The 15,721-nt window shown below is 46.5% G+C and overlaps 2 protein-coding genes across 2 annotated transcripts in view; one reads left to right on the top strand and one right to left on the bottom strand.

Moving 5' to 3' along the window:
* LOC106742696 (titin-like) overlaps window positions 1-13,055 on the top strand; it is a 52,884-nt gene extending 39,829 nt beyond the window's left edge. Inside the window, exons 3-10 of the mRNA XM_014615895.1 lie at window positions 96-261; window positions 2,529-2,650; window positions 3,385-9,228; window positions 9,551-9,956; window positions 10,071-10,490; window positions 11,005-11,206; window positions 11,303-11,497; window positions 11,771-13,055. Of these exons, the coding sequence (XP_014471381.1) occupies window positions 96-261; window positions 2,529-2,650; window positions 3,385-9,228; window positions 9,551-9,956; window positions 10,071-10,490; window positions 11,005-11,206; window positions 11,303-11,497; window positions 11,771-11,956 (7,541 nt within the window). The 3' untranslated portion in view covers window positions 11,957-13,055. The remainder of the gene's footprint in view (window positions 1-95; window positions 262-2,528; window positions 2,651-3,384; window positions 9,229-9,550; window positions 9,957-10,070; window positions 10,491-11,004; window positions 11,207-11,302; window positions 11,498-11,770) is intronic.
* Window positions 13,056-13,457: 402 nt separating this feature from the next.
* On the bottom strand, window positions 13,458-15,614 carry LOC106742740 (dynactin subunit 3-like). The gene is made up of 4 exons (XM_014615969.1): window positions 15,454-15,614; window positions 15,122-15,198; window positions 14,424-14,587; window positions 13,458-14,347 (listed from the first exon to the last, which is right to left on the bottom strand). Exon 4 carries the CDS (start codon window positions 14,337-14,339, stop codon window positions 13,770-13,772), a length of 570 nt encoding a protein of 189 aa, XP_014471455.1. The 5' UTR covers window positions 14,340-14,347; window positions 14,424-14,587; window positions 15,122-15,198; window positions 15,454-15,614; the 3' UTR covers window positions 13,458-13,769.
* Between the last annotated feature and the right edge of the window lie 107 nt (window positions 15,615-15,721).

Genomic DNA, 15,721 nt, shown 5'->3' with positions numbered 1-15,721 from the left:
TTTCTCCGCGCTGGTTTCGTGTACGACCGGAAAACCGGTTGCACCTTACGCACGGATACGCGCTCGGCGCTAAACAGTTTCCCGTTTTCCCGTAGAGTCCGGGAAGAAGGAGCAGATCGAGGCCGTAAACCTGGAACTGGTCTCGATGAGGCCGTACACAGGCAGCAATATCCAGACGAAAGGTCAGGAAGCCTGCGAGGTACCAGCTGATCCTTACGAGGAGTACTTCGTGCCGGTTAACGAGCACCGAAAGTATATCAGGTAACGAGTCGTTCGTCGAACGCGAACGAGTCTCTGCGCTTACGCACTTCTTTTTTCCTACTGGCTCTGTCTCTTAACTCTCATTAACCGTTTTACGTGTGTGTACCGTTCCACCAGCCCGGCGTGCGTGAATCCTCTTATCGGAATCTCCGAAACAGAAGACACGGTAACGACGCGAGGGAAAGGGTGAGGGAAACAGGAACAACGCGCGACTCACGGTCCTACGCGTGTACATTATGCGAATTAACGAGCATCGTCGCGATTGATTCTAGACGAGATTCGCCGTGTTACGAAATATATCTCCGATCGTGAGAACCGCTCTCGTAAACAAGTAAGAACGTAACGTCGAGACCTCGCCGTGCGAACTGGGAATATAAAGGGGAAACACCAAAAACTGACATTGGGTATGGTAAACCGACATACCCATGTTTCTCAGCTGGAAAGTATTAAACTCCGTCAGAGAGTATTGAATATGAACTGAGAGCATGAACTTTATTCACTGGTATACTACTGCCCACTGTTAGAGCAGTCGAAGCGGCAGTTTCTGTTTGCAATCATGCCCGGTTGTATTATTAGCGTCGTTTGATTTCTCGTTACGCCGAAGCTCTTGTTGAGTTATGGAAATATCCTTGTGGAAATTAAAATAACAAATCAACGGTAATTTGACAGTGCCATTTTATAGTGTGAGTTTTGAACTTTTTAAATCACTTTGATCAATTTCTTGTATCAATTTCTCTCGTTTGTCACTGAGCCACGCAAGAAAAGTTAGGATTAGGGTTGTTCTGTAAACCGACATACATGAGTTTGCTGGTCTCTCAACCAACATATTTGAATTTTGTCGTGAAATGTAATTTCACAGAATGTAGTTGAAACTTCTTAGAAAAGTTATTTGCAAGGAGATATATAATAATTCTCACAAAACTGTCATATATTTTGGTAGAAAAATGTCGTTGGTTTGCGTCCATGGACAAATTTTTATTTTACATCTTCAATAAGCCTCTGAAGCCCAGGAACAAAATGGTATGTCGGTTTTAGTGCTTTAGTTCTATTGAAGACAACCCTGTCGACTAACAATAGACTCTACGAGCGCGACGCGAAGTAGCAAGTCTCGTCCCGATATCCGGTAGCCGATAGCTTAACCGCACGACAAGCGTCAAATGTGTCCAGACAACGGAGCTGTAGTATTCCAGATACATAGGAGGTAGATTAGGCTGGAGATACTGAGAAGGCATATTTTCACGCACGCGCGCGTGTTCCGTGCCCCGGCAATTGTCAGAGGCGCGACAGAGATGCCTCCAGCGCAGTTTTTAGCCGCAGCAAATAGCACAGCGCAGCACAGCGCAAGCACAGCACAGAGCTCAGCCGTTGCTGTCCAAAAAAGCCCCCGTTTTGCCCACGTCGATAGAGAGAGAGAGAGAGAGAGAGAGGAGAGAGAAAGAGTTAGACGACGGTGTTTTCTGTTGTCACGATACCTAGCAGGGGACCCGAGGCCGAGGTTGAAACGACCGTGGCTGGAGTGCGTTTTGATTTGGGCCCCGGCGTCGGCCGCGAGGGACTCAGCCTGAGAGACCCTGCCGCCGGACTGGTCGACTATTCCCACTGGCTGACAGCCCTCAGGTACTTGAAGGATGCTTTCGAGGATGCGGAAAAAAAAATCCGTTGGGAACTGTCTGTGGAGTATACTTAGGTGTCTTACAAGGTCAAGCACTAACACGCTTACGCTACCGCTCCTCTCCGCCCAAGCTCGGATGACACGTCCCTCCGTCAAAGACTGTCCCAAGGAGACGCTTTGTTGAACCGAAACGGCTCGGGTGCCAAGTCCAGCTTCCGGACGGGACAGTTTCGACACGATAGCTAGCGAGCGCAGACGGATCGCCGGCCGTTTGGGAGGGTCGATCGCGAGTAGTGATCGCGCGTTCGGGCCGAAAATCGAATCCGCGTCGTCGTCGTCGTCGTCTTCTTATCGTCGCGTCCCAAGAGAGAAAGAAACGCTTTTGAGCGAGGAAGCGCGCGAATAGGCTACGCGTTACACAGCACACGACTCAAGGAATCAGAGGCGCTCGTTGGAAAGGTGGTTTAGACACCGGGGTGCCAGGGAAGCTTCTAATCCCGTTGGCTGGTCACCGACGGAGGTCGCTAGGAAACAGGCCGTTTACACGCGCAACGCTGTACAAAATATGCTTCTTGGGTTTAGGACGAGGGAGACGTTGGAGCACGCGCCAACGGCTCGGCGCATCCCTAATGTGGTGATCGAAATTGTGTTGCAGGGGCGAGAAGCTTTACGTCACCAAGGACAAAAGATCCCGGAACTCGTACTGGAGAAGAATGGCCTGGGGATGCGGACTGTTGGTCCTGCTGATCGCCGTGATCATCGCCATTTTGGCCGCAAGTGAGATATCCTCTACAAATTTTACTCTTTACTCGGAAAGACGACTAGCATCGAGAAGCGCGATAAGTAGAGGGAAAGCACAGAAACTGACATAAATATGGTAAATCAACATACTTATGTTTCTCGACTATAAAATACAGAACTCTGTTAAATAGTACAATGCGTGAACTTCGTCTTCTGCGTGTGGGAGCTGAAGTGGCAGTTTCTGTTTGCACAAGTTCGCGTTCTTATGTCATTAAAATCGGTTCGTTGTGCTGAAGTTTTTATTGAGTTTCTTTCTTGTAAAAATTAAGGGGGATTCTCTGGTCATAAGTCTGAAAAATAGGTTTCTCGGGATTTTTTTTTTGAAGAAACTATTCCGATCGATTTGAAATTTTGTAAGTATATTTATTTATATTTTTCCCAGTAACTTAATTTTTTTTTAGACTATATATTGTCTCGTTACTAAATAACCACTATAAATAACCACTACAGTGGCGTCAATCCTCAAATATCTTAAAAAATAGTCATTTGTAAGGAAACACGTAATAATCTTTATAAAACAATCATATATTTTCGTGGAAAAATGTTGCCGGTTTGCATCCGTGTGCATAAATTTTAATTTTACATCTTCAACACAGGACTTTCGAGCCCGAAAATAAAATATGTTATGTCGGTTTTGGTGCTTTTCATCTAACTATTAAAATCTATCGTGGAAAACTGCCTTCAAGCTCTACGAGTGGTCTTCGTTTTAGCTGGCGTAATTCTAACGCAAGAGGCTACGGAACCCTTGGAGACCGTAACGCAAGAAAGTGATGCTCATCAGTTTAACGATGTGAAGACCGCGGGGAGGCAAGAATTCGTGAAGAATCCGCCGACGAGTCCGCCGCCTTCGACTTCGAGCTTCTCGCCGTGGCCGACGACCATCGAAACGGAGTATCCAACTGTACCGAACGCTTTGGATGGAATTCTGCACATCGATAATTTCCACTGGAACGAGGAGTTAAACGATAGCAAGTCGCGAGTGTACAGACAAGTGAGCGACGAGATAGAGCAGCATCTGAAGGGCATGCTGCATCCGGCGAAAAGTGCGTCCGTGGTCAAAGTGTACGACATTAACGAGGATGGCGAAGTGAAGTTCCGAATAAGTTACCCGCCTTTAGCCACTCCTCGAGAGGCCCAACAGAGTATCGAAGAAGCATTGCGGGAGAATGGCAACATGATCGGACAGTTTCACTTAAGCAGGCTTCAGGTGAAAAAACTTCTTGATCAATGCGAAAGCGGCAGCAGCGAGTGCGCTGAAAGCTGCAAATTCGACTACACCGCCGGTGCATTCGCATGCATCTGCGGCCCCGGCAAGATATTAAGTCAGGACGGCAAGACTTGCGTGGACGATAACGATCTGAGTAACGTCGAGATGGATGAAGTGATGCCACCACCAAGCACGGAATCAACGAATGATTTCGTCCAGGGTAGAAGCAGAGGCCCCACCACGGAACAACTTGGACCGAGGTATCCCGATAATTGGGAGAACACGGACTTCAAGACAAGATTAACTGAGATAGACGCGTCTACATCGGAGCCCGCAACAACGATCAAACACGTTCTCAAGGACGATGATCCCCACTGGCATCACGAACATATGCATCATTCGATGGAAACAAGCTCCAATGCGACGCCTGCCGTTGAAGTATCGTCTACTGCAGAGCCAACGATACAGTCGTTTACCGTACCTGCAGTTGAACCAGAACCTACTACAGAGCCTTCCGCTGAACCAGAGCCTTCTGCTGAGCCAGAGCCCTCTGCTGAACCAGAGCCTTCTGTTGAGCCAGAGCCCTCTGCCGAACCAGAACCTGCCACAGAGCCTTCTGCTGAGCCAGAACCCTCCACTGAACCAAAACCTGCCACAGAATCAGAGCCTTCAGCTGAACCAGAACCCTCTGCTGAGCCAAAGCCCTCCGCTGAACCAGAACCCTCTGCAGAACCAGAACCCTCTGCAGAACCAGAGCCCTCCGCAGAACCAGAGCCCTCCGCAGAACCAGAGCCCTCCGCAGAACCAGAGCCTTCCGCAGAACCAGAGCCCTCCGCTGAACCAGAGCCCTCTGCTGAACCAGAACCTGCCACAGAGCCCTCTGCTGAACCAGAGCCCTCCGCAGAACCAGAGCCCTCTGCTGAGCCAGAACCTGCCACAGAGCCTTCCGCTGAACCAGAGCCCTCTGCTGAACCAGAACCTGCCACAGAGCCTTCCGCTGAACCAGAGTCCTCTGCTGAATCAGAATCTTCTGTTGAACCCGTTGCAAAGCCGGAATCCACTACTGAACCAGAATCTACCACTGAGCCGGAACCCGCTATTAAACCAGAGCCTACCGTCGAGCCAAAAGCAACTTCCGCATCGGAGCTTGTTACGGAATCCGAGCCTACTATCGAGCCAGAACCCACTAGTGAGCCAGAGTCCACCGTGGTTCCCGAATCGGAAGCCACTGCAAAGCCAGAAACTGCTCCAGAAATTGGATCAATTGATGAAATGGAATCTACCACTGACAAACAACCCACCGTGGAACCGTTGCCTGTCACAGAACCGGCAGCAACCTCAAACGAAGCCGACACTGTGGACAACGATATTAAGACGACAACGGAATCGCTTCGTATGACGACGATGCAGTCGCATTCGGAATCAGACGCCGGAATATCCAATCAGCCAGATTCTACTGTTAAGTCTATGTCTCACGATATACCGAATACCTATACCGAACAGCCTACACAAATACCAATCTTGGATGACGCGAACGACTCGACCGTCACACCTGATAACAATCAAATAGATGACACGCCGTTACAAGTAATACCTTTAACATCCAAGAACGAGTCGACGAACGATAATGTTGAAACTAAAACGGAATGGACGACGGTGGAATATTATACCAATAAGAACGATGAAATTACAACTACTGAAACGGGTTTCACCACCTTAAGTTACGAAGGTCAGAAACGGGATAGCGACGGAAATCTTACGTCAACCAGGTCTGACGAACAATCGGGCGTGTACGCGGAACAATCCACACAGAAACCTGGCCTTCAAGAGGATAAAGAATTAATCTCCAGTACGGAAACGAATCTTGATACGAGTATAAATAACGTTCAGAACGAAAGATCCTCGACCACTGAGTACAACTTAATGACCGAACATCAATCGAGCACTACCTCGCACGTTTCTGAGCAGATCAGTTCGACCACTTCGATGCCAATAGAAGATAAGACGGAATCGGTCGTTAAATCGACACTCGGTGACAGATATTTCCACACGATAGAAATCAACGGCATAGGTAACAATAGCCCGGTAACATTCGGCAGTCCAAAGGTGTACGAAACGACTGCGACACCGGAAACTACTCCCGTCGGCACGTCGATCCCGCCGGAACACGTGTTCCAATCCGCGTCGCAGCCCGAGTCCGACACGCAAGATTCGAACGAAAAGAACGTCATCGAGCACATGCCGACGACGGTATTCCCCAAGGTGCCGAAAAACTTCGCGCACAACGTGGAGCCGCTGGTGGAGCCTGTCGCAAAATCGGCGGACGAGGAACACATAATGATGATACCACAGCAGCCCGAGCAGCCCACGACCGTTTCCCACGCTATAATCCCACAACTCATTCCCGAGCAAAGCGTGCGAGACGCGAATGCGTCGGTCGACACGGAGAAGAAGGCCAATGAGAGTTTAGACACGAGTTCGATCGAGCCGTCCACAGCACGCACCGACGAAAACATCGTTTACACGGGTAACGGTGAAAACACGATCCGCCCGGAGGACTCTCAGGAGCATTCGACGAGCCACCCTCTCCATCCGGCGGTGTTCCCGGAGAACTCGGTGGACCACTTCGCCGGGAAGCCCGACGCGGCTGACGATCGACACGTCGAAGACATGTCGCCGTTCCTGCCGGACGTTCACAGGGAGAAGGAGAGCGCAAAGAAGGCGCCACGGTTAGACAAGGACGAACAGAACGCTCCCAATCCTTTCGAGACTCACGTCGCCGACGTGATCACGCATCGACCATTGGCGCAGCACGATAACGTGGACATTGCAGAAGCGAACGAAACCGAGACCAAAGACTTGTTGAACGACGTCGGCTCGCATTCGGCCAGCGACGAGGAGAAGACCGACGAGAGCCCGAAGACGAACGACGCTGCTGAGCCGCATAACAGCGCTAACGATACCATCAAGAACGACTTGGACGCCGGCGAGCGGACGGTCGTCAACGACACGGAGTCCAAGATCCGAGAAGTTCTGCAGCGAAACGAGAGCTCCGAGAAGTCGGACGACGCCGGCAGTTCGTCCGTGGAGAATAACGAGGCGCTGAAAGTGATACCCCTGTCTACGGAGAATAAGGTGGCGGACGAGCTTCCTCAGGGCAAGAAGGACGAATTGGCGGACGAATCCGCTGAGGTTACTCCGGCTGCCGAAACGAAGGAAGCGGGTTCCGCGGAAAGTGGCATGACTAGCTCGGAGAAACCGGAGGAGAACGCCGTGGAGGATCAGTACAATGACATCACGGACGAGACTTTGTCGAAGGAATACCGACACGACGGCGACAGCGCTAAGAAGAATGTGAAGATCGTGGAGCAATCCAAGAAAGTTGTCTTGAACAATGACATCGATCGGCTGGAAATGCCCGACAAAGTGACCGCCTTCGACGACACCGCGAGGAAGAGAAACCAGACGGACGAGGAAGCGTCTCCTGGCACGACGCAAGGTCCGACGACCACGACGGAAAGCGTCTCGGAAAGGCCAGCGGAAGACGCCCGACTGACCACGCAGGAACCCGTGCTGCCGATGGAGATCCAGCAAGATATATCGACGACGATGGCAACCGACAAGGCTGAGACCACTGTTGTCATCAACGTAGACAAGCCGGAGGAAAGTAACACGGAAACGCCGAAGGCTTCTCAAACCGATGAAAAAGACGTTGTGCAGGTTACAACTCAGCCAACAGTAGAGACCAAGACCACAGCCCAGGTCCCGATCTTGCCGGAAGAGCTGCAAACGACGGAGAGCGACGTGTTGACGACTACGTCAACGGCGAAGCCGAGCGAAGGGAAGGACGCGAAGGCTGACGAGATGGAGTCGAAGGTGCAGACGGAGATGGGACGCGAGACTGACGAGAAGGAGAACGCCGTGACTCACAACGTTGACATGAACACTTCGTCGGAAAGGACCATGGCGGCTACCAGGGTGTACGAGAACAACGTGAGCGCGGAGAGCGGCCGGAAGGTGGAACTAAACGAGGACGCCAACGAGCGGAGCAAGATGACGACAGAGAATTCGATGGAGACCACTCTCGCGATGTCCACGGAAAAGAGTGCGACGAGCGGCGTCGAGAAGACCACATCGATGTCCAACGATGTCACCACCACGGAGGATGTGAGACCGGTGACGGAGGTGTTGCTGGACGACACGCAGCCCATGATCGAGTTCGATTACAGAACGCTGTTCTCCCTGACGACACCGAGGCCGGTCGCGGACGTCTCGGACGATCTGGCGGACGAGGGTCTCAGGGTGATACCGTTGGATCGGAGCCACGAGAGCAAGAAGAAACCGGTCGACAAGAAGGGCTTCTACAAGTACAAGAAGGAGAAGGACCTGAGCTTGGAGGAGCACGAGGAGGAAAACGTGTTGACGGAGAACCCCGAGCCGACGACTTTCTCGCAGACGGAGCCGCCGAAAGTGACGATCGGTGCTTACGAGGAGCTGAGCGACAGCGCAGTCAGCTCCGACTTGGACCCAAGCGTGCCCAGGTACATCTTAGCCGACAAAGAGGGCAACATCTTACCGATATCGAAGTCAAGGGGCCCGGAGGCGGTCTACGAGGTCGGCCACGTCGGGAGCAAGAAACCACTCGCGGAAATGAAGCCCAAGAATTACCCCAGCTTCATACCCGTATCGGAGGACATAATAGAGCCGGTGCCGGTCACGGAACCCTACATGGTAATGCGGAATAATTACACGTATCATCGAGCGGCGATGGCCACCTTCGGAACGGAGAGCGCAGTTGCGCAAAGCGGGACGGCGGCCGAAGGTCGTCGCGCGACGGCCGACGACCCAGAAACCGACCTCCTCCGAGCCGCCGACGCGAAAGTGAACGAAACCGCCGGGCGACCTGTCGCCTTCTCCCCGGATCGACCGTCGCCGAACGATGCAATCGGGGCGACGGAAGTGGATCGCGTTGCGAAAGACCCGTCGTTCGTGCGAACCGCGCCGCCGGGGGACGCGAGCAGCGACACTTCCCCACCTGCCTCGCTGTCCGGTACGCTCTACTCCAAGTGCACCACCGGCCAATTCCAATGCGTAAACGGCACGTCGCGAGACGGCGCGTACTGCGTCGCATTGTCCGCGAAATGCGACTCCGAGACCGACTGCTCCGACGGCTCGGACGAGCTGAACTGCCAGGAGGACGGCTGTCCGGGCAACTTCCAGTGCGCCAGCGGGCAATGCCTGAGGCGGTATCTTGTGTGCAACAAGATCCTGGACTGCGACGACGGCAGCGACGAGCGCGGCTGCGACCAGTGGAAGTGCCAGCACGACGAGTTCACCTGTCCCAGCGGTAAGCGAGTGTAGTTTCGGGGGCGAAAATGGAAAATCCACCGGATTCCCGGCGATCAGCTGATAATCAGGCTCGATAAATGAGTAATAACATTGTTGATCGGTTAAAAATTAAGTGGAAAAGTTAACAAATGAGTAACTTTTGATTTCACTTAATTTTAAATGAGCATTTTAATATCCTTTAACTTAAATTAATTACTTAAAATTAATTTTACCATTAATTTGATCCCAAAATATGCCAGTCCCGCATTCGTTGCTCACAGAATAGGTTGAAATATTAGCGGAAAGACTTTCAGCGTGAAATTTTACTGTGAAATTTTCAGGGAGATGCATTCCGGCGCTGTGGCAATGCGACGGTCGACCCGACTGCGAAGGCCACCAGGACGAATACAATTGCGCCGTGAGCTGCGGTAATAACGAGTATCTCTGCCCGACGGAGAAGTGGTGCATCCCGCAGACGTGGCACTGCAACGGAGTGGCAGAGTGCATCAACGGGGAGGACGAGAAGCTGTGCGATTGTGCCTTGGATCAGTTCAAGTGCCACACCGGTGGATGCGTTCCTCTGACTCAAGTATGCGACGGCATCGAGAACTGTCCGGATCACTCGGACGAGTGGGGCTGTCTCATCGCCAATATCACCGCCGAGATGAACCTAACCGACTCTGACACCGATGCTGGAGGCGATAAAGTGGATGTATTAATCGACGGTGCGTCACTGTTGAAGATAAGGTAAATACGCTTACGTATTTGCATGTATGAATATGTATAATATTAATATGATCTATGAAATGTCTAAAATGCGTATTTACGTATTATGTATGTATGTATATGTATTGTGTACAGACAATACGACGGCGAAGATCGACTAGTCTGTTCAGACGGATGGAGCGAGGAATTCAGCGATTCCTACTGTCAAGCTTTGGGATTCGCCGGCGCCGAAACGACCGAATTGTCCGCGTGGGATAACAGCCAGAAGATCTTAAGACTGAAGACGAACCCACACCCCCGCAGGCCGCTCGTTACGAATTTAGAACGAGTGGAGTTTTGCGTGTCAGACAAAGTCGTGCGGATTTCATGTCAGGAGTTCTCCTGCGGCCTGCATTATGCGGAAGGTCCAACCGCGAGACTGGCCGGCGGGACACCAGCCAGCGATGGACAATGGTCCAGCGTGGCTTTGTTGAAGGAGCTCAAACACGGTGCCGCTTGTACAGCCAGCATACTTGGTCCTATGCACGCTTTAGCCAGCTATTCTTGCATTTACAGGTGACTGAAAGATTCCAAGAAAGAGAAAAAAGATCTCCAAAAGATTCCGGAAAAAAAAAAGAATCTCATAGACCTCAGACCAGGGCCCTCTCTTTCTCTCTCTCTCTCTCTCTCTCTCTCTCATACTCTTTCTCTTTATCTGTCGAACTTTTATTTATATATGGAGAAAATATTAGTAAAAATTTTGTAATGCTGAACTACCACAATTATGATTGAAATTATGTGTGTTGTAATCTTTAGTGATGTGTACAATGAAATATGTCACTAAAGATTTCAACGCAAATTATAATTTCAATTATAATTCCGATATGGTCCAGCATTAGAAAATTTCGTGGTAATTTTTGCTATAATATTTTCTTCGTGTAAGAATGAAAATTTATATTCGTGAAAAGTCTCATTTATAAGATACCACGTGTGGCATCTGTCCTGAATCATTTCGCGTAAAAGAAGAAACGGTGAACGCGCGACTGTTTTAGCGTTAATATGTAACGTAAAATTCTACGTAACTTCGCAGATACAAGGAGAGAAGCGGATGGGAACTGTTCGCCGGTGGAAATATGCTGAAGGTGTATCACGTGAAAAATATCGTGCCCTATCCGCAAGTCAAGTACAATCAATTCCTGTACAACAACGATATCGCCTTGATCGAATTAGAGGAACCGTTGGTATTCTCTAGGAACGTCAGCGCCGTTTGCCTGCCCAGACAGCCCATCCAGGTAGGTTTCCCTTGTGAAATCGAGCTAATTTTTAGTTAATCAGCACATCCGAATTTCTGAAGTTTAATTCTCTTCGTTTCTTTTCTTTCATTTCAGCCGAGGCAGATTTGCGTAACCGCGGGATGGGGATTCCCTATGAACGGCGAAATAGATCTGCAACAGTATCTCAAATTCTTGCCTATTCCGACATATGATCCTGAGAAATGCAACGCCACGAGTCATTATGCAGGATTCATCACGGAACACGACATATGCGCTGGATTCACCGATACGGATAAAGGCCCTTGTTATGTAAGTGCGACGTGTCGCGAAAAGCAATCGTTATTTTCGTAATCTTTATTCAGAGAGAATATCCGAAGTATTCTATTAAAATTCCTCCGCTGCAACTTCGTGTTTATTTGACACAAGAATTCTTCGTATGTATTTTCTCGCTTCTGACGCCATTAAATAAGGACAATTGCAGCGCGGGACCAGGAGCCTTAATTCTCAATAATCCATAATTTATATTCATTCAAAACAATAAATAATTCATGCCAATAGAATATCATAAATATATATTTTTAGAACGATGAAGGAGCGCCTCTAATGTGCGCCAGTGAGTCGCAGAATGCGTCAGAACGATGGGAAATTCAAGGTTTGCTAAGCCACCACAGCAGATGCTCAAGAGGTCATCCAGCAATCTACTCGAGCTTGGAACCAGCGCTTTCGTGGCTACGCGAATCAGTGCCAGCTTTGCGAACGCAAAGCTAAATCGTTATTTTACCAATTTTTTTCCGAAGTTCACGAAACATTGACACTTAACCGACGGGAGACCAAAACATTGTTGCCTTGGCCTGCGGCAGATAGCTGAAAACGCGTACAAACTGAAACATTTACTGAACAAAATATATAGTTCTTGCAATTATAGAGATGACAACTATACAAGTTTTGCGTGTAGAATTAATGCATATAGTTTAATGAACTTTTATAGTTATTACAATTAAATCTGAATGGCATACAGCATAGTAAAAACTATAGTTCTCGATTATTATAGTTAACCATTCAGACTTACTTGTGCTAACTATAAGATAATTTATTCAATTACACACCTTAATTTTTACATACAAAACTGATATAGTTATTATATATGTTACTATATTTTCCCCAGAGTGTAGAGGTGCACGCTCAGATAGACCTCTCTTATAAATGCATGTCTTATATATATTTTATAGAATGTCGATTTACAATTCACATATTTTGTAAGATTCAACAGATGTTTTATATTCTTCTGTAATATTCGAAATATATCTAAAAGGGGAAAAGTACACGTGAGTAAAACATGAGTTTACGTGTCCGTCGGTTAAGTGTTAAATAAGAGTAGCATGTATGAAAAGACCCTCTGACATTCAATCACACGATATGGTAAAGCAATTAAGAGCGAAACGTTCAATAATTATGTTAAGGTATTGTTGAGATAGTTTCAAATATTTTTATTGATTTTTATCGATTAACGCAACAACAGCAGCTTTTACTTGCCTTACCATATCGTATGACTAGAGAGTTGTCATTTTTACAAACAAGAAAAAGTAATGAAAGATTTGTCACAAGGATTTGGTCTGGGATCTCCTAACTTTCTTCGTAAAATTATACGAAAATTATACACACCCGCATGTATACACACACGCACAATTATTTCAAATTTAGATATTCTTCCTTCATGTTTCCCAATTTAAATGTTCCTATTATTATCGCAAAAGATATCTTCTAATAATTCTCGATCATCAGTGCCGTTATTATATATGACAAAATGGAAGTTGAACATTGAAATTTCGTAAAAATCAAGAATTGTGAATATTACGAACGGCATGTGTAGAGAAAATCAAAGACGATGAAATTACAAACCGATTTATAATTAAGTAATCATTATGTAAATACTGTATAAAGTAAACTGTTTATTATCGATAATGTGGTATATAAGAGTTTATTAGTGAAATGGGTCTCTTTGCACATTTTTTGTACGTAAACAAAATTCCTATACCTATTGTTATAAAAAAATTCATCGTTGCCAAATCAAATTGAGGACAAATTGTGATATCTCGGACATTCACAACGTGCTCTACATTATACATCAATTAAAAGGTAATAATTTAAGATGAGAGACCAATACATATACATGTCCGATTATACGAGAATCGACAGTTTGTCTCAGAGATCCTAAACGAGGATTCCTGAAATGAACAATGGATAGCATAAGCAGTAGATAGGATAAATGTATATAATATGAGTATTTTAATAAAATGCATTGTTATAGAGATACAACAAGATAAAAATATGTTTATATATGCATAGTCATTGATGAATGCATATTTTTATATTTCAAGAGTAAGGATGGCAAATAAATGTATTTTAAACAAATCCGTGATACATTTCCATTCTAATTTAAACCAAAGCGTTTCTAAAACATTTCACTACAATAAATAATTTAAAATATAACTGATAAAATTGATTTTGCGCTATTTAAACACATTAAAAAAATAAATTAACACCGATAGACATAAATGGACAGAATGCAATAATCATCTTCTCAATCTTCCATTTGTTTCTTTGGCATAGCTGCTATTTCCGCGGCAGTAATCGCAGCATCCAAAGTAATTAAAGATTCTGATATGCTACTTATGACTGAATTATATTTGGATAAAAGATCGTGCACGTGAGCGCTTAGCTCTTCAGAATCTTCGTAAGCCTTGAGATATGACAGTGACAATTTATTAAATACACTGTTAAATTCGGGAACATCTTTGATACGTTCGGACTCTAACACAGGCACAAGTTCTTGCATTTTAGTTAATAGTTTGTGATTCTCCATGATCTCTGACTCCATTGTCAACAATAGCTGGACTTTCGCACTTGTGGGCATTTCAATATCCTCAGAAACAGGATCCAAGTAGCCATTCAACTCTGGCAACCGCTTGATGATCGCATTTGGCTTCTCTCTACCGGACAATGCCGAGGAGATCAATGAGTTGACATCCAGCAGACGATCGATGACAGCATTCGGTGGTGCAGGATCATCAACATTAATTGTCCTGCTTGGCCCATACACTTGCTTCTCCAAATTAGCAATTCTGTCTTCTAACAACTTGACGGATGACATTTTAAAAACTAAAACGCAAAAACAAATCTGTATAATCGCAATCTGCGCAGCATGCGCTATAATGCTAGTAGATGAGATACTTACTTCCGATTAAAAATCCACGTAAACTTGCTCGCGGAGAAATTTGACAGAAATGTTCGCAACACTTCCGAGGTTAGGTTACTTTGTGACTCGAGGGAAAAGTGGCAAGCAGGTAACAAGTGGCTCCCTCTCGAGTCAGGATAGAGCGGTAAATTTATAGAGTACAACTGTATAGAACAAATGCGATCGTTTTTTCTCTCATTATTACTTTCTTACGTGACATACATGTAAAATCGCTCCTTCTCTCTTTCTCCCTTCCCCTCTGTTCGTGTATTTTTAAATCACTTACTGAGAACTTACTGAGAGCACTGACTGAGAATCACTGCGCTGCATATGAAGCCGAGTGTTAAATAACACGCGAGTTATCAGATACATTATTATCAGTTATCACGCAAGGACGCTCAATAAAACTATTTGCGTTTAGTATGATCTTTGATTACCGTTAAAGAGAAGCGCACTATCTCGTTGAGAGATGCATTCGTATCTTCAGATAAACTTGAAACCTGCAGTATGCGCCACACGTAGTGGATTCAATTTTAACAACAATTTCTGAGCTCAATTTACTTATAATTTTTCTACACATGCCGTTGAGAATTTTATTGTACTCATTCTTGACAGTCTCTGTGTGTACGTGTGTATATATATATATATATATATATATATATATATATATATATATACATATAGATGTGGGTACTTACATGACTGCTTCTCGTTTTTTCTCATACCATCCGCAACCGTGATATATCCGTATGATACAAGACTTCCTGTCGGTTCCCTGGAAATTAAAAGTGACCCATTTTCTCATGGAGTTTCAAAGCTGTCGAATTCTTATTCATCTGCTTTAGGTATTCACGAAGACTCGAGAAATGAATAAGAATCGACTCCAAATATGTTATATCTTTTAGCGAATCACGCCCTTCGTTCCGTATGCATAGTTGTAAACTGTAACGTCGAGGAACGTTCGTACGTTAGGAGAGGAGGAAAAATTGGAGGTTAAGAAGTAACCGCCTTTTTCGAGAGTATCGGGTACCTTGGTTATTGAATTTCGCAGAGTGAATTCCTCCCAGCTGCTTTTGCTTCTATTTGCTTCTATAGCTGTGTTTCGCGCTCGTTTTGCATTCCCGGTCCGTACCTCGCGTATTCGTTCGCAACCGACGCTGCAGGAAAATATGCTTTTTAACGAGAAACATATGCAGCCGTTTGCACTTGCATGTCGCGAACTATGGCGGTTCGCGCGAACTGCGCCGATTGCCGAAACAGACACCGAGCGTATCGCCTATAATTTTTTTCCGTTGAGA

Source organism: Dinoponera quadriceps, unplaced genomic scaffold (genome assembly GCF_001313825.1).
Source record: "Dinoponera quadriceps isolate SergipeBrazil2010 unplaced genomic scaffold, ASM131382v1 scaffold3, whole genome shotgun sequence".
NCBI lineage: Eukaryota > Metazoa > Arthropoda > Insecta > Hymenoptera > Formicidae > Dinoponera > Dinoponera quadriceps.
Note: the sequence above shows the minus strand (reverse complement) of the source record. Positions and strands in the feature narration are given on the sequence as shown.

Bases quoted from the DNA above. Each gene is read 5' to 3' on its own strand.
- LOC106742740 (XM_014615969.1), bottom strand. From the start codon at position 14,339: ATGTCATCCGTCAAGTTGTTAGAAGACAGAATTGCTAATTTGGAGAAG.